At 39.7% G+C, this 18927-nt stretch overlaps 1 protein-coding gene across 5 annotated transcripts in view; it reads left to right on the forward strand.

Annotated features, from left to right (window-relative positions):
* Positions 1 to 14508, forward strand: part of MSANTD3 (Myb/SANT DNA binding domain containing 3) — a 28206-nt gene extending 13698 nt beyond the window's left edge. For 3 of the 5 annotated variants that reach the window (XM_081067142.1, XM_081067143.1, XM_081067144.1), the window contains 2 exons: positions 1950 to 2400; positions 9392 to 14501. In XM_081067142.1, coding sequence (XP_080923268.1) covers positions 1983 to 2400; positions 9392 to 9801 — 828 coding nt within the window. In that variant the 5' untranslated portion in view covers positions 1950 to 1982 and the 3' untranslated portion in view covers positions 9802 to 14501. Of the gene's footprint in view, positions 1 to 1949; positions 2401 to 9391 lie in introns of all 5 variants that reach the window. The other 2 variants (XM_081067140.1, XM_081067141.1) reach the window with 2 other exon arrangements.
* The last annotated feature ends 4419 nt before the right edge of the window (positions 14509 to 18927 follow it).

The following is an 18927-nucleotide window of genomic DNA, read 5'->3' on the forward strand; positions in this document are numbered from 1 at the left end:
GAAGTGGGGAGATGTTGGACAAAGGGTACAACGTTGAAGTTATGCAGGATGAATAAGTATAGAGATCTAATGTACAGGTGTGATGACTATAGTTAATAATTCTGTATTGAATATTGGAAATATGCTAAGAGAGTACATTTTAGGTGCTTTCATCATATGCAAAAAGGTAATTATGTGAGGAGATGATATGTTAATTAGCCTGACTCTAGTATTTGTTCTACTGTGTATATGTATATCAAATCAAATTTATGTTATGTTAAACATACATAATTTTTATTAAAAACATAAAAAGGTAGGTAATGATATTGGAGTAAATAGAATATCAGTTTGAATTTTTAAAATAATATATGACTGGTAATTCTTAGTTTAATATATGAACAAAGACTTAAAGGAATATGCATAATAAGAATGGCTATTATCTGCTGTGTTAAGGGGGGAAGAAAAGAATATCATTCTATTAGGACAGTCCAGGTTCTTGACTTCTCAAGTTGTCATCTTTGTGATGTTGGGCAATGCATTTCACTTCACTGGCCCTTAGTTCCAGGGATAAAGAAAATGTGATATGTATGTATAATTCAGACACAAAAAGGAAGGAAATCCTGCCATTTGCGACATGGGTGCATTTTGAGGGCATTATGCTAAGTGAAATATGTCAGACAGAGAAAGATAAATACCATACAGTCTCACTTATAAGTGGAATCTAAAAAAACCCAAACTCATAGATACAGAGAACAGGTTGGTGGTTGCAGGAGTGTGGAGGGGTGGGTAAAATGGGTGATGGTAGTCAAAAAGTACAAACTTCTAGTCATAAAATAGATAAGTCTTGGAGATGTAATGTACAACATGGTGACTGTAGTTAATAATACTGTATTGTTTATTTAAAGTTGCTAAGAGAGTAGATCTTAAAAGTTCTCATCTACAAGAAAAAAATTGTTGGGTGGTGCATGGATGTTAACTAGACTTGTAGTGATTTCACATACACTATATCTTGAATCATTATGTTGTACACCTGAAACTGGCATGATGTTATATATCAATTTTAGCTCAATAAAAATTCATTAATGGATAAATAGAATGTGCTACATCCATAAAATGGAATATTCGGTAATAAAAAGGAATGGAATATTGATACATGCTGCATTATGTTGTCAAAGAAGCCAGTCACAAAAGACCTCATATTGTATAATTACATTTACATGAACTATCCAGAAAAACAAAGAGGGGTATTGGGCTCAATCTGTGAGTGCCTAGGCCCTTTCACCTCTGAAATTATAGAAATTATTTACGTAAGACTGTACACTTTTAAAAGTGGCCCTTTGATCTTCAGGATCACAGACTCCAAGTGTTCATTTTAAAGATGAAGAAACCGAGGTTCTTTTAGGAGAGTACACATATCCAAGGTCACAGACATAGTGATGGAAATGTCAGATGTTTTTGGGGTGATTTCTTGACGATTCTAATATCTTGACATGACAGTGTTTACATGATCTGTTATGTTTGGTTATACAGTGGCTTCTCTGTCTTCAGCTGTGACAAAACTTGGAGAAAGCTTTGTCAAGTTGTTAAGTTTAAAAGCTGCCTAACATTCAGAATTTGGGGAACGATCAATTCCCTAACATGAAGCACACATAAATGAACAACTTAGAGTTCCACATTGAAATTCCACAAGAGATGTTCACCTTTTCTCTTTTTGCTGTTACATACCAGATATTCACAGAACGGCCAAGACCTACAACAGAGGACCTACCTGAGCGTCTACTCTGCAGTAAAACCCCACTCCTAGTAAACTGTTGAATGTTTTCCTGAGAATATCATAAGTCAGTATTAACGGAAAACAACATACTACTGTATTCCAGACAAGGGAATCAAGTCAAGGATTACATTTAAGTCATTTGCTGACATTTTTATTGCTGGCGTTCGTAATTATTGTTTCAAATTTTCTTTTACAGAATAGCTAACGGCCTAAAGAAATAGAGTGGAAAATGCAAAACAACGAAATTATAAAACCTGCCAAATACTTCTCAGAATTGGAAAAGAGCATCCTGCTTGCTTTAGTAGAAAAGTACAAATATGTGCTGGAATGTAAGAAAAGTGATGCACGAACTATTGCACTCAAGCAACGTACCTGGCAGGCACTTGCCCACGAATACAACTCTCAGCCAAGCGTGTCACTGCGGGATTTCAAACAGCTGAAGAAGTGCTGGGAGAATATCAAGGCTCGGACCAAAAAAATTATGGCGCATGAAAGGAGAGAGAAAGTGAAACGGAGTGTCAGCCCACTTCTGAGTACCCACGTCCTAGGGAAGGAGAAGATTGCCAGCATGCTGCCGGAGCAGCTCTATTTCCTGCAGAACCCACCGGAAGAAGAGCCGGAGTACCACCCTGAGACCGCAGCCCAAGGTATCCGTGCCAAGCCCAGCTTGCATGTTCTCACTGGGTACCAGGTTGACAGTTTAATTTTAAAATCCTTAATTTTAAGGGACTTTATAAAAAGAAATTTTCATATCAGACTTGACTTTCCCAACTGAAAATCTCCTGATTACATAGAACATTCAAGTCATACAGTACATAAAAACAGAAGTTCATAGCCTGTGCTGTCTCTCTTAGAGCTCTCTTATTTCTATCATTACCTAAGAATAAGGAGAGATAAGGACTATGTTAATAAGTTGTTATTAATGAAGTACCTTCATTGTTTATTTCAACCTATCTCCAATATATTAAAGTAGATTTGTTTGAAGATTTTTTGCATTCACCCAATCTTCTTTTTTTAAAAAAAAACAAACATTTTCTTGTACCTATAATGTACAAAACACTGCATTAAATCATTCAAAAGGCCACGTTAGAAAAGTGAACTATTTCAAACTTAAGAAAAGTACAGAGACTAAGAGCAAACACCCATTTAGCATTCACTGAGATTAAAAACCAGTATTTCTACCCATTATGATATTGTGATCCACAGTTGTGGTTTGTGGCACTCCAGGGAACTTGAGAAATTCTGGAAGAAATTCAGTTTTGTTTTATATATTTTCATTGAAAAGAGAAAAATCCATCATACAGAATTCTTAGGGAAAGAAAAGACGGTCATATAATTAAGAATAAAATGGTAGTGTGTCATAATTTTAAAAGGTTGGAATTAAGGAGCTACTGAATTATGTCCAGCAAGATGAGGGTGGGAATACATATAGGTAAATTGCCAATAGGATAAGCATGGCCATTTTATATAAAGATCCATTGTAGTTTGCAGAGGACACACCGTGAAGCAGAGGAATATTCCTGGGGAGACCAGAGGACTGCTCATAAGGTGCTCCAAGGGTCCAACAAGCATTTGCCTAAGAAAATCTGATTTTTTGGCTTGCAGGATGAGGCATTCACTTATTAGTGTTCCCCGAGTAGATTGAGCTCTGAGGGACTGGTTAATTAAAAATCACAAGAAACTGCCTGAAACCAAGAATGTTAACCATATAGAATGAAAAAGATAACCAAGTGAACCGAATACACATTTTGAGTAGCATATTTTTCCCCCTGTAGGCAGATCATTCTGGGACCCTAAATTATGATTAAAACTTCGCTTGCTGATCATTTGACCAAGGTTCAGTCCAGGGAGCCAGTTGGTCAACCATAGTGGTTAATATCATGAGCCTCGTGCATTATTTTCCAGTGTAGGAAATCTGTACCTGAGTTTTGATTCATAGGTTCCCAAGCCAGGGTACCTTCCAGCAGACAGTGTTTACGTGGGCACTGCCTCTCTCTCTTACCCCTCCTCCTTGCTGCTTCTGTGGCAGATGGGGCTCACTACTGATTGACAGTGTCCTTGCTTTGGAGATGTTTATAGTTTTGGCTAGTTACTCTCCATCCTGCTAGCGTTGGAGCCAGTTAGTCTCTGTGAGACAGCGAAGGGACTGGTGCTGGGGGAGGGAGGATGGTAAATCAACAGGGCTGCTCTTCAAATTGCTTATGTTCCCTGGGAGATGTTACTGAGGAGGATGCTGGTATGGACTGCTTTCAGGTCACTTTGCAAATCTTTGAGCTGGATTATTGTGTATTGATTTCATAGGGCGATTCTAAGGGGATATAGTCTTATTTCCCCATTTTGAAATTCTAGGGTAGGATCTAGAAAGTTCATTCCATAATTTTTATCTCTTTCTTTTTGGAGGAAATTATGTAATCCATTTATTCATAAACACAATTTATAAATTTCCAGCAAGAAGGGAATAAATATGTGTTCTCAGTGTCATTGTAGTGACATTTGCTAGACTCCCTTGTAAAAGAGATTTATTATAAATTGGATGTTTGTACACGTATGACACACGAGACTTCTCTTGTTGCTGGTGATTGTTCAAATATAGCCAAATGCTGCCTGTTCCTGTTTCCAGGTCAGAGCTGGAGGGTGGTGGAAAACCATGGGGCTTTGTCAGTTGGGAAGTGTGTCCGAGTAATTTGTTAACACCAATAGATAAGGTACTGGAACTCTTTCTATACATTAAAACAGCTTTGACGTTATGCAACTCATTTTGTATTTAACTTTCAAGAAAGAAAAAGGAAAGCTGGAATTATCAATCATCCCTTTTGGGTCTTGGAGGGAAAAAGGTTGAAAATATGCAGTAGGATTATGGCTGTCATTACATCGTGTGTATTTTGGCACATGGAGTGTGTGTGTGTGTGTGTGTGTGTGTGTGTGTGTGTGTTTTACTTTAGTTAGTATCTGTAACAATGTGCTGTTCAGTACAGTAGCCACAAGCCACGTGAAGCTAGTACGAAGCCTTGAAATGAGGGTAGACTGAATTGAGATCTAAGTACCACACACCATTTCCTGGAGACTTAGTACTAAAAAAGAATGTAAAATATCTTACTAATACTTTTTATATTGATTACATGTTGAAATAATAATATTTTAGACATATTGGATTTAAAAATATATTACTACAATTAATGTCACTTCTTTGTAGTTCTTTAATGTGACTAAACAAACATTTTAAATCACATACATAGCTTGTATATTTCTATTGGACTGCACCGTTCTAATACCTTACAATGTGCCTGTTAACAGAATTAGGTGCTCAGAGATTTGTTGGAATGTAACCAGGATGGAACCTCACAGTACTCCACTAGAGGCCTCCCTCCAACTATTTTTTTATATGAGATGATTTCAACTTGGTCCTCTTGATCACTGTACCCAGGATATTGTTAGCTTTGTCAATGACTTTCTTGAAATGCACATCTGTATTTTAAAATGTAAGTTTAACACTTAGGAATGTATTTGCAAAAAACTTGTATTTTCCCCTTAAATATATTAAAACACTTTATATCCTGCAGATTTATGATATGTGATAATTTTGACACTTACCTCTCATTTTAAGATAAGTGGGATTATCTTTGGGGAACAGGTTTGCAAAACAAACTAAGGGAACCAATAAAATTTGTTAGAAGTGGTCAGGAGGGTAGGATGACTAGACATCAAATACATTTAAGCAAACTAAGCTTGCAAGTAGTACTCAGATATCTTAAGAGAACGTACATTTAATTTCATATGCGATTATTTACTATAAAGCTATAGTTGAATAATGCAATCATGGGTACTCAAAGCTATAATTAAATAACACAAACATTACTTATTGCATTCCACTATTATCACTATTTAATCCAACCCTATTCTTTTGGGATGAGAACTAGAGTACAGGAGACTGAGTTTTATTTCTAGTCTTGGTCTGTGAAAATTCCCCTTTTTGTGTTACTTATATGTTTATTCCCTTTTTATCCCCATTCACCACTTTTGTTCTCTTCTACACCTTAATCATTCTAATGTGATTGTGTATTCTTTCACATGTTCTTGAAAGCATGTGTTGCTGTTTTGTGTGCATATATTTTAATTTACATGGATTAAAAATTGTGTCATATACCATTCTTTTATGTGCCTTTTTGTTTGCACTGACAATGTTTTAAGATCTAGTCCCATTGCAGTGTGTAAATCTAATTTGTTTTAGTTGATGCATAATATTCCGTAGTATGCATCTACCATATCTTACTTACCCATTCTCCAGCTAGCTCTATTTCCTTTGTTGAAGAGAGCTGGGGTTTGGCCTGGACTCAGTTTCCTTCCCATTCTTTTATTGCCATAGTAGGTTTTTCCTGCTGATAGTAAATTTACTCAAATTACCCAAATTAAAGAACAGCCCCTTGACTGTTTTTCCATCCCAGGAAAGTCCTTAGGCCTTCATATCCATTTTGCACAAGATTGAGTATTTTCTACTTTGGGCGGCTTTGTTTTACCTGGGAGAGAGATTATGTGGTGTAGGTTTGCAGCAGGTTGCCATTCCCAGGATAGTCTTTTTCCAATTAAGAGAAGATCCTACCCATCTGAACACTAGCTTCCATTCATTGGAGCAAATATTTAAGTGAAGGTTAATTAATTACTATATTGGGCTTCTCTAGTTGTAAGTCCCAGCTTCTGCCAGTCTTCTTAAGAGCCCTGGACATTTTTCTTTAAAATTTATATGATAGCACCCATTAAAACTAACAATAATAGTGCGAAAGTACAGTAATTTCTCTGCTCCCAGACATGAACATTCTGTCTTCATGTTTATAGCTCCAGAGAGAAATTTGGAGATCAAAATTTGGAATATACACCCATATTCTTAATAATAGATGGTCGTGGAGTGGACACAACTCAGAGGCTGCATTTTAAGATACATAAGTGATCAGCTGAGGAAATGAAGTAGTGAGAGGCTGGGTGTTGTAGTAGTAGAGTTTGGAGTTTTGGAATGATGAAGACCTTGGATGGTATCCTGGTTCTTTCAACTGGCCAAATGACTTTGGATATTGTGTTTGGTATTCAATAATACCTCCTTCAGAGGGTTGTTGTAAGGATTAAATGAGAATCCTTGGGAAGCACTAGCCTAGTACCTAGAAAACAGTAGCTGCTGTCGTCGTTGTCCTCGTCCTTCACCTCCTCCTCCTCCTCCTCCTCCTCCTCCTCATCATCATCATCAGGTCCCTAAAGCCTAGAATCGTTGAAATAAAAACGAGCATTTAGAAATTGAGAGATGAGCAGCGCTGTGAGAGCATGAACTCAGGAGTATCACCTGGAATGATATCAAAGAGGAAAGAGGCAAATGATACCAAAAAAGATCTGTGTCCAGTCTTCAGAGAAGGCACTTTAAGATCTAAGACTAGAGAGGAAACGGATGAGGTAATCCTCTCTGCAGTGAATGCGCACCTCTCAGGGACCCTGTTCTTAGCCCTTCCCGTTCCTTTGTTCTATGCCTCAGCTATCCACACAGAGCGTTGTTCTTTCTACACAGTTGTGCTGTGTTGGGAGGGATGTGACTCACTGCAACCAATTCATCCCTCACACATTTTTTACATGCCCAGCAGTGTACCAGGCCCTGTGCTGGGTTCTCCATGACAATGAATAAGAGGTAGTCTCTGTCTTCAAAGTATTCAGAGACCTGAAGGGGAGGTAGTTAAATTGCCTGTTTTAACAAGTGCTCTGCCAGAGGTAGGCCCAGGAGGCAGTGGCAGCATGAAGGGGGGACATATAATTGAGGCCAGAGCCATTGGAGTTGGAAAAGATTCCTAGGGAGACATTTTCATTATCTCTGGGTGCCACAGAAGTACTCTTTTTGAACTTCTGTTTCAAAAGTGAGATTTTTACCTTTTCTTGAACCTTAATTAAGGACTAGTTATGGTTTTTACCTAACCCCTTGGAGTGAAATAATCTAAACAGTAGCCATTTTCCTCTTATTAACAGAGTATCATGAGTTAGGTTTCTCCCACTAGCCATTAACGTTCCCAGCATCCCATCTTCTGGAATAATGGAGTGGATGTAACGATGTAATCAGCTCTTGTGTATAAGTTGATATTTTTCTCCAAGGAGACGATTCTCATTATTGGAAGTGTAAAGCTTCACAAAAAAGCCTTGGAGTCACAGCGAGAAGACTCCGTGGGTTAGTGGAGTTAGTGGTTTCCTTACTGAACCTCCCTAATTGATACCAATGTCACAGCCCTATAAAAATAGCAGTGCGAACATGGCACCATCGAAAGTGGTATCCTTTTGTATCCATGGGCCCTCTTCCCCTTTTGTGCAAGGCTTCGTCCAGTAAATGTTTACCAGGCATCCACTGTGTACAAAGCAAAGTAATTGGTCCCAAGGATAAAAGAAATGAATAAGGCATGGTCCCAAAAGAATACTAGTTTGTGTTAAGTTCTGCAACAGAAGTGTACGTATAGAGAAAGGAGAGAGCCGAGGTTTCACAGAGCAAGCGGCATCGATCCTGAAAAATTAGGAATTGGTGGGGAGGTTGTACAAGGGAGACTGGAATAAGAGTGTGTTTGAGTGACACTAGGGTGGCAAATAGTGAGTGCAATGTAAGGCTGAAGGAACAATGAGTAAGAATTATAGGGAAAAACATGGCCTTTAAGAATGTGACTAGTTTTTGGTAGGATTGAAGGGTGCACAGGGGATTTTGGAGAGTAAGGCAAGAAAGATAAAGGAGGGTTGGATCCAGATTATGACGGTTACTTAGGGTGGATTAAAAACAGCCAAAAATAAGAACCTGAGGGGAAAATTAAAAGCTAAGGGGTGGGTGGACCAAGAGTCTGAGTCCTGAAAGGAGACTTGAGAAGGAGTAGTCAGAAAGGAAGCTGTAGGAAATTTAGGAGAGAGCAATGGTTTGGGAGCTAATAGAGAGGAAAAAAATTCAAGGATTGTCAAGTGCTAGGAAGAGGTCACCTAAGAGGGACACTGAAAAGTGTCTTTGGAATCTGAATACTGACCCCTAGATGGCAGTGTTAGCAGTAACCACAGATGCAGAAGATTGCAGAGAAATGGCAGACTGAGGAAGTTAAGCCAGGCAGTGTGGACTCATATTTCAAGGAAGAATATTTATGTTCATAAGTAAACATTTATTTATTTACGTCCAGGGGAAGTGTTAAGACCTGTGACCAGGAAACAGCAATGGCGCCCTTATGCACGTGGAACTTAAGTGTTCATGGCTGAAGGAGAAAGGGAAAACTTAATCTAAAGACCCAGTATTGGCCTTGTACTGTGGTGTTCTGCTTGTTTGGAGTTCTGCATGCTTCAGTTTAGAATTTACATTCACATCACAAGGTCTCCAGTTCTTGATAAGTGCAGTCTTTGACCACTGTTCCTATAGTTCGCAGTTCTAGAAATGACGTGATGAAAACACTTTATCATTACTTCTTAAGGGACAATTGCTTTGGATTTATGGGTTTCTAAAAAGTCAGGTGTGGCAAGTATACCTGTACACCTGCAGGCTAACGCAGGTGCTATTTCAGATACATCCTGTAATGGGGGACCCTGTCATTGAAATAGGATGATTTCCTCTCTGCCTGTAAAATCTTTGAACGTATGTTTTCTGCTACTGTTTTTCAGAATCATTTGCTGTTTCAAATAGAGAACTGTGCGATGATGAGAAAGAGTTCATACATTTTCCAGTATGTGAGGGGACCTCTCAACCTGAACCCTCGTGTTCAGCTGTCAGAATAACAGCCAATAAAAACTACAGGAGCAAAACCTCTCAGGAAGGTGCTTTAAAAAAGATGCATGAGGAAGAACACCATCAACAAATGTCCATCTTACAACTGCAGCTGATACAAATGAATGAGGTGCATGTGGCCAAAATCCAGCAGATAGAGCGAGAGTGTGAGATGGCAGAGGAGGAACACAGGATAAAAATGGAAGTTCTCAATAAAAAGAAGATGTATTGGGAAAGAAAACTACAAACTTTTACCAAGGAATGGCCTGTTTCCTCATTTAACCGGCCCTTTCCCAATTCGCCCTAAGACTGTGAGGGTGGCTCCCTTGTAATTAATCTGTGTTGGCAAAGGAAGTCTGGAACATGAACTTGTGGTCAGTAACCTGTAACAGAGCTACAACTAGGAAAATTAGACTGGTAGTAGTCACTTATTTAAGAATACATTCAGGTAAACAGCTGCACCCTATGTACCCCTCACGTGGCAAAGAAGTTGTCACAGTCTTCTGAAAATTATCACTATGAGTGCTATAATTCTGAATGTAATGTCTCTTAATTAGAATTCATACAAGAACCATGTGTGAGTGTTGTTGTTGTATTTTTTTTTTTAATGCAAGTGTGACTATAAAGGAGTGTGGGTGATTTTTTTCCTTTTTTTTTAAAATAGACAGCAGAACTTTTCTATCCAAATGAATGCCCTCCTGTTGAAAGTGACTGTTGGGAGGCCACATGTGTCTCCGGGAATGAAGCTGTCGCTCAGACCACTTGCTAGAGGTCTTTAGGAAACCTCCACGAGAGCTGCAGCACCTTGTTCATTTTCTTGGGGGCAGCCTTTGAGTGTGGATTTTCTGATTATAAGCAGCCCAACATTCGGAAAGCTATTTTCTAATGTGGCTCGTAAACTGCCTTTTAAGGTTTTTCCCCAAAGAGGAGTTCAAATAATGTCAGCAACAAAGGTAGCTCTATTAGAACTAAAGATGTAGCTGTGGTGAGGGAGAAATGTTCTTTTAGATTTCTACGTTCTGTCATGTTTGTTTTATTAAAAGAAAAGACTTGCAATTTTATAGTCACACTGTGTATGTTTTTTAAGGGTGCTGCCTTCCCCTCTGTGCTCCAGTTTTGCCTGCCCTCCGTAATTTGCTCCCTTCTTTGTACTGCTGAGTTAATGGTTGCCCTCGTTGCTAATCTTTACCCACTTATGGAAAGGTCCTTCCCTCACCATGTTCCTGGTGCTAGCTAATCGTAAGTCTACGGAGTTTACAGTATGCAGTTAGCATTGGGCTTTTTAAGAATCCATTACCAACATATTTGGAAACATAGTTTGATAAATGGATGTTTTGGTTAAGCTGGGATATAGCTTCTCCTGCCGCCTAGGGAGTTGGGCACAGCAGTAGCTGGCAGAAGCAAAGTGACACTTACAAGGCAGGTCAGCAACTTCTGAGAATGAAATGTCAAGGCCACGTGGCGGGGAAGGAGCAGTATGCGTGGCAGAGGCTACACACACAGGGCATGGAGAACTAGGAGTCAGGGTCTACATTTTGAACTTGGTTCTGCCTCAAGTGCTCTGGCCTGCGGTAACTCCCGTGGTCATTCCTCTCCATAAAACAAGGGAGTTGGCCTAGGCAATGTCCAGAATCTGCTACAACTCCTTGACTATAGGTCTGCATAGTCTGGGGTACGTACTGCTGACATCATAATTGTCCGAGGGTCAACAGGGAGCAACTGTATACTGCATTGCCTAAGCGTCCCTCCTTCACAAGTCTGGAATTTGGGTGTTCAGGGACTTTCAGTTCAGTAAGGTACCCGTGTACTTGTCATTTATGCACTGCACAAAACTTAAATGGATATCCATTTATTTTATACATTGATCCTATTTTTAAGTACCTTGGAGGAACTGGCTATTTAAAGAAACCCTGTGAAGACTGGTCTTCTTTGAAAGGAAGGATCCTTTGGTAAGGATTTGTGTCCTTAACTTAGTTTTTACCTCATGGACCTTTTAGTGAAGAAGCATCTGAATAAAGTCCCAAGCTTCAATGGTTAATGGGAGACAGAACTTGACTCTCCACGCCCTCTCGGGAACACAGGTGGGAACTGAGAAAAGTTTGCCTTTGCTTCACCTACTGATCCATCGGGAAAGCTTGTTAACATGCAGCTTCTGGAGCAAGGCCTGAGCTCTTGCGTTTTTCATAAGCTCCCAGGTTGTGCCAGTTTTGCTTGTCTGGTCACCACACTACTGTGTAGCAATGTTTTAGAGGACCCTGTGCTGTTTTTATTCTAAAAAAGAAATTGGGGAGTTAGGTACATTTTTGTGTATAGCAGTGTGCTGGATATTATTCTCGAAGAATTCACCACTTAAGCACACAAACAACAACTTAGAACAACACAAAAATAGCTCACACACATAATGGAACTATAAAAGCATCAGACTATTTCCTAACTAACAAATCAAGGATAATTAAGCCAGCAGCCTAAAGCACCTGGTTCTACTGTTAGTGGCATTTAGGAGTTTTTAACAGTAGTTTTCAACGTTGGCTGTGCATTAGAAACAAGATTTTATAAATAATTAATCCCACTGGGTCCTGCTGCTGGAGGATTCTGATTCAATTGACTTGGGTTGGGGCCTGGTCTGCTATAGTTTTGGGCAGCTTTTTACCCCTGAAAAGGTGTAAAGTTCACACATGTGTTTCATTTGATCCTTAATCCTGTGAGATCATGAAGAAGTGCAGAATTGATGCTCAGAGAAGAACCACCAGGCCCATAGCTAATGAATGGTAAAGCAGAACCTCAGCCCCAGGTCTCTTGACTCGAAAACAAATAGTCCCAACTGCCTGCTCCCCTCCCCCATCCGTCAAACTATATTGTGGATGTGTTTTATCCTGAGAGTCAGAGCATGTCTACAGGGTATTTGTAGTGTCTGCATTCATGATCAGGTACATCCCAATCCATTTCTCTTTGAAGAGAGAAAGTTCCTTACCTGAGATGGAAATGCAATAACTATTTCTTGGCACTAGATAATGGACAGATAGATATTAAGACACAGTTCACCATCCCCCACCCCGCTAAATCATGGACAGCCCAGTAGAGGAGGTGAGGCTTGTACACGGTTGTCATGTACTTGATCAGAGCGTGTAGCAGTGCATTTGTAGCTTATAGCCAAGAGCTACGAAACTTGAAGGAACGCCTCCCAGAGGAGGTGGCGTTTGAGCTGTCTTTAGAGTTGGCATTTTGGCAGGTGGAGATTTGGAAAGGAGAGGAACTTCACTAGACTTAAGGAGCCACTGAAGATTCAAGATGATGAGACGTAATTGGGAGGTAGTGAGAACATAGGGCGGTTCCATATTAGGCAGTAATGTGATCAAAATTGTGCTCTAGGAGGAAGATTAGATGATGGAACTGAGGGAAGACTGAAGTCTGGGAGACAAGGTAGGCAGATTTGGCCCTGGTTGGGGTGAGATGATAGGAGGACCCTAGAGGAGGCTGTAGTAAAAGTGACCGATGTGAAAGGCATTGCAGAAGTGGGATCAATCAGGCTTGGCAGTTGATTGCTTTTGTTGGAGAGGAGGGGTAACGTTTGAAAGCTGGGTACCTGAAAGAATGATACTGCTACTTGAAATAAAGGAAGAAAGGATGGATTTCTGGCTCTGACCTGTCTTAGAAGAGGCCTAGACACAAACTAGTGCCATTGCTTCCCATTCAGTCTCAAACACCAGCACCTCCTCTCATCTCTTTGGCTGTCACCTCTTTGCTCTGACGTCTGCCTCTTCAGCTGCCTGTGCTGCCTCTTCCACCCGTTCACCTGACACTTTAGCCCCTCCTCCTGAGGTCCTTGTCACCTCACTCATTGGTACTGCCTCTGCCATCAGTACTTCCATTGCAGCTGGTGGTGTGTCGCTCTCCGTCTCTGATAATGACTTTGCACTAGAAAGATCAAAAAAGATGATTTCTTTACCTTGAGCTCCAATTCTTTTCTAGACAGTTGGCATCTACAAATTTCAGTTTCTTTTTTTAATGTCCCATGTTGTATAAAGGAGCATTGGCTGAGAGGGGCTGTTAATCTCCATGTATGTCTATTGCAGCCCCGTTACAAAAATCAAACATGGAGTCCTACCCTGTTAGGCATCAAACATTTAGGAAATGTTCTAGGAATTTTTCAGGCTGACTCTTAAAATGCATTGTCTTTGTTTTTTCTTTCTTTTTTTTAAGAAGACAGACAATGGGGGAAGACAGGTGGCATGGTGGGAGAGTGCATTTGAGTTGTCAGCAGCCTCCAGAGGGCCAGGTCAATCACATCCGCACTTGGTCTGGACCAGGGGAAAGGAATGGTTCTACCCCCAGGGAATGTCAGAAGGACCTGATAATTACATTTGGCAAAGCCATGAAAAGTGGCTCTGTAATGTCATTGCTAAGAATTACCCTTTTAATAGCATTTCTGGATGTCTGAGCTTTTCAAATGGAATGACACTTCTTGTCTGCTGTGGCTTTCCTTTCTGTCGGGCTGCTTGCTTCCCAGCTGGTCCCCCTGTTCTTCCTCACCTTCGCTTTTATATCATTTGTGTGTTTCCTTCTGTCTGCCTCCTTCCTGGTCCTGTTTCTCCAAGCCCTTCCCCTCTGTACCTACAATGACTCCACTCTCCCGTTTTAGAAGTGTAGTCCTGTGAGAATGGGTGTGAGGGAAATACTTGCCAAAGGGCAGCGTAGTCAACAGCTGCTACCAACAAGGTGAAGGGTAGCCTTAGCCTGGCCAAACTATTGCTAAGTTGGTTCCGTGCTGCATCTGCTACTTCTGTGTTGGAGGGACTCAGAAGTCATGGGAAGGGTCACCAATGATCTATGACTACAACGCGTTCTTTTCCTAATTGTGCAATACAGTGTGCCCTTCAACACAATTTACTGATCTCTGCCTCAGTTTCTTCATCTGTGAAAGTGATGTAATACTTATCTACCTCCCTTGAACGTTGTGAAGATTAGTCTTTGTTAGCAAAGCACTTTTGAAATAAAGAGTGATGTAAAGCATTTTAACATTATTGTTGTCATTGTGATATGACTGCCCTCCTGTAGAGATGCTGCCTGTAGGGGAAGTACTAAGCTACACCATGGTTTAGGAACACCCAGTATAGAAAACTTCCATAACAGATACAAGAGTGTGATTATTTTCTTTGTGAAAAATTTTCTACATGGCATTTCCTTAAATAGCCCTTTGGTGCATTTAGAATGAGATTCAATTTATAGAAGGGTGATTTACATAAGATTTTTAAAGAACACATCTATTGAACTTGTATTATCCAATATAATTGTTGCATTTACAAGCTGAGGATTAATCTAACAGTGCAGTTTATCATCATTAGATGGGAAATTTCCATTCCTACGTTGTCCAGATGCCCAGCTGATGTGTGACGTTTCTCTCACTGTTGCCACCGATTGGAATGGGTTTGTTAGGGAAAAAATTCCAAATCCTGTTATTTAAGAGATTGGTTAGTTTTAATCAAAAGGATACTTGTTATAGTGGAAATACTTTAAGTAGCAGCAGGAGGTACGATTCTAGTTCCTTTTCTGTCCCATCACTTGGTTTAGCTTCTAGAGTAAAGAAGGAAACTCAGAGGCTGGTGCTCCGTTGGTGAAATGCATATGAATCTAGATTCTTACCCTTGAGTCCCAAAGAGTGTCTTTAGATGGGCTGGTATTATATTTTCTACAGGACTAGAGGGTGGTCACTGTAGTCACTAAGCCAGTGGGAAATCTGGGGGGTAGCTGGGGGAGGTCACTCTTAGCCCCAGGCTAAAACGCGAGGAGCTGTCCAGGCGAAGCTCTTCTCATTCTGAGTAAGCCCAACGGGTAAGCCCAACTGGGGAAGCAGATTTCAGGTTTCAGTGTTGTATCTGCTAATCTCTCTTTGGCCAATAAGTCTCATGGCTGAGCCCAAAGCTAAGGAGAGGGACGTAGACTCCTAAGAAGGTTAGGTGAGGAGGTGAATATTTTTGCACAGTAAGCGAATCTACCACAGTATCACAAGTGGGAAGAGAACTGATGGGATACCAAGGAATTGTAACTACATTATAAATCAAGGAACAGGGAATCTGTGGGGAAGGTGTTAATATATCCTTATCTTCTACTGAGACACCCCTTCCTTCTTTCTCTCTCTCTCTCTCTCTTTCTCTCTCTCTCTCTCTCTCTCTCTCTCTCTCTCTCCTCTTTCTCTCATTGCGATGGGGAGCTTTAAAATAGTGGTAATAGAATATATGTCATAGGGATGTGGGATTAAACGAGTAGTATGTATTTAGTTCCATGTACTAGAACACAGCCTGGCATATAAACACTGTAAGGTTTAGCTATTATTTTTCTCAAGGTTGTATGGCTTCTAAATGGTGCCAGAGAGATTTGAACCCAAGTGCCTGGCTCAAGATTAAAAATTAATATTTTTACGAATCAGAATACACAGGCTTTTCTAACTCAGAGCCTGAGTCCAGATCTTTGCTTTGCAAAGAATGTGACCTCCTGAATATTTGACCATCGTCTCTGTAATATCTACTTCCCAAGACTGCTATAATGACTACATGAGAATACAAATATGGAAGAGTCATATGAAGTATAAAATCACTGCCCCCAGCCAAATCCCTAAACCTCTCTTCTAATGTTCTTTTACAAGAGAGTCCAAGATGCTTTTCACAAAACTTCAGCTTAATCTCTCCTTCGAGCCTCCTCATTCTGTGATACTCCCTGAACACACTCATCAGTCTCCTGGTTTCAGAGCCAGGCTCTGAAATTACTTCGGTTGATCCTTCTAGCTGGAGGACTCTCAGCCTCTCTGCAACCCCTTGCCATCACCTTGCTGCTGAAGTGTTACCTAGCCTTCAAGGTCACGTGACACCAGGATACATTCCTGAAACCAGAGCTCTGGTCCCAGCTTTGCCAGAAACTTACCATGTATTTGAGGCCAAGTTACTAGGTCTCTCTGGATATTCACGTAATTTCTTTGTTTGTAAAATAAGGATGTTGGAGGAGAGGATTTCTAAATTCCCTTCCCATGTTCTAAATAGTCTAATTCTAAAGTTATACTAATCTTTTCAATTTACCTTACGTAACATAAGTTTTCAATTTAGTATTCTCCTTAAAAGATAATGTGTATATAAATGGAATTCAAATGCCTCATCCAAGTGGATCAGCCCTAAGGTTGAAAGCACCATTTGTGAAAGTTATTGGTATTAACATAATGATTGCACTTAAACTGTTTATAAAACAATCTAGATATACTCAATACAAGAATTTCTATATAATGGACACGAAAAGGTTCTTGCTTTCTAAAATTTAGTTTTCCCAACAGAATGCAATTGTTGACGTTTACTTTAGCTATTACAAATTGCCCGATTCTATAGAATATAGAATACTTCTATTTTACAAATTGCCCATTCTAAGGCAGTAATGTGCCCATAATATGTAGATTTTTGTATATGCTTTAAAAATTCTTATCATTTGATTTCAGTAGATGATATTTGTTGTAAATATCCAGGGCTGTCTAAAAACCTACTTCAGATTGAAGGAAGGAAGTTAGCATTTATTCAGCATCATCTCTGGGTCCTCGGCACATTTGTATATTATGTCATTTAATTCTTAAAATACTCTGCAGGAGTAGGTAATATTGTCCATATTATAAAGATAACACAATGAAGCTTGGAAAGGTTAAATGACTCACTCAAAACCACAGACCAAAAGTTCTGGAGATGGTTGTACCACAATGTGAATGTAAGTAATGTCACTGAGTTGTATACTTAAAAATGGGTAAAATGATAACTTTTATGTTATTTCACCACAACAAAAAAGAGAATCAATCACATACCTAGCTTACCTAGATTTAGATCCTGAGTCAGTATGCTTTGGTTAGTCTGTTTCTGGCATGGAAGAAAATAAGCACTTTGATTGGCCGTTTATGTTTATGAAGATCTGCTTGGACTGAGCAGCCTAAAAAGGAGCGAGAGAAGAGCTAAATGAGGTTAAAGTTGTCAATGGCAAAGGTGGTACCCCAGTTGCGTCCGACAGCAGGCAGAGAATCAGTGACCAAGGCAAAAAAGATAAGTCACCAATCAGTCTTGCTCTTTAGATTAGTGTTTCTCAAATATTAATGTGCATAGAAATTATCAGAGTATGTTGTTAAAAATGCAGATTCTGATACAGTAGGTCTGGGATGGGGCTGGATTTTGCACTTCACACGTTCCCTGGTACTCGTGATTTTGCTGGTCCATGGGCCAAACATTGAGTAGGAAGGATTTGAGGTCACCTCCACAGCAGCTAAGTATAGTTTTCAGATCCCTTCCACCAGAGAATAGGGGTGTTTTCAAAAAGCAAATTCCAGGCCCTAACCCAGACCTACTGAATCTCTGAGGGCAGGATGGGAACCTACACTTTTACCAAGCTTCCCAGTTGCTTGCTAGGTACTGTAATAAAGTTCGAGAACCACTGCTAATAGAGTATCACCATGGCCTCATAACAAAAATCGCTTCCCTTGCGTCCCCGTTCCAGTTTATAAAGCCTTTCCCATCCTGTTTCTCCTGTACCTGTACAGCAGGCTAATGAAGGGGATACCATTAGCTCCACTTTGCTGACAAGGAAACTGGCATCTCCAGTGGCTAAGTGCTGGACCCAAAGATCTTCTGCCTTCCGGGAAAGTTCTTTTTATTAGTTTGTGGCTCTCTCTCCCACTTTACTATACCCTCACTTATACTCCTACACAAATTACAAGTTCTTTTATGTTAGAAAAGCTTTGCAGAGCAATTTTCTTGCTATGATGCTTTTAACAATTTCAATCTAATTTAGCACATTAAGAAGCATAGTTTATCTTATAAGCATAAAGCTATCCAAGGTCATGGCAAAATAAATGTTTGAAGTAATGAAGAAATAGACTGCATTGAGTTCTTTTTTAATCTTTTTCCCCCCACCTGGATATACCAGTTAACAGTTTGCTTTTCTCTCTCCCTTTCAATCACTTGAAAGAAAGTTGCAGACATGATGACACTCACCTCCAAATTCTTCAACATGCATATACTAAGAATAAGAACATTCTCCTACGTTACCACAATCCCAATATCATACTTAAGAAAATTAATATTAACTCAATAATCTCATTTATATGTAATCTACATTCAAATTCCTCCAGTGGTTTAAAAATGCCTTTATTGCTTTTTATTTTCTTGGATCCAATCAAGGTTTATTGCATTTGGTTGTTTTGTCTCTTAAGTCTAATTTAATCTAGAACAAACCTCTCTCATTTTTTGTTTTTTCATGACATTAAATTTCTTTTAGTCCAGGCCTTGTCAAGGCGCCCTACATTCTGGATTTATTTGATTACTTCCTTGTGATTAGATTCAAATTAAATTCCTTTGGCAAGACTCTATCATGTAGCGAATGTCACCTCTCTCTCATTACATTATGTCAGGCTCCAGGTGGT

This window comes from Rhinolophus hipposideros (genome assembly GCF_964194185.1).
Source record: "Rhinolophus hipposideros genome assembly, chromosome: 11".
NCBI classification, from domain to species: Eukaryota; Metazoa; Chordata; class Mammalia; order Chiroptera; family Rhinolophidae; genus Rhinolophus; species Rhinolophus hipposideros.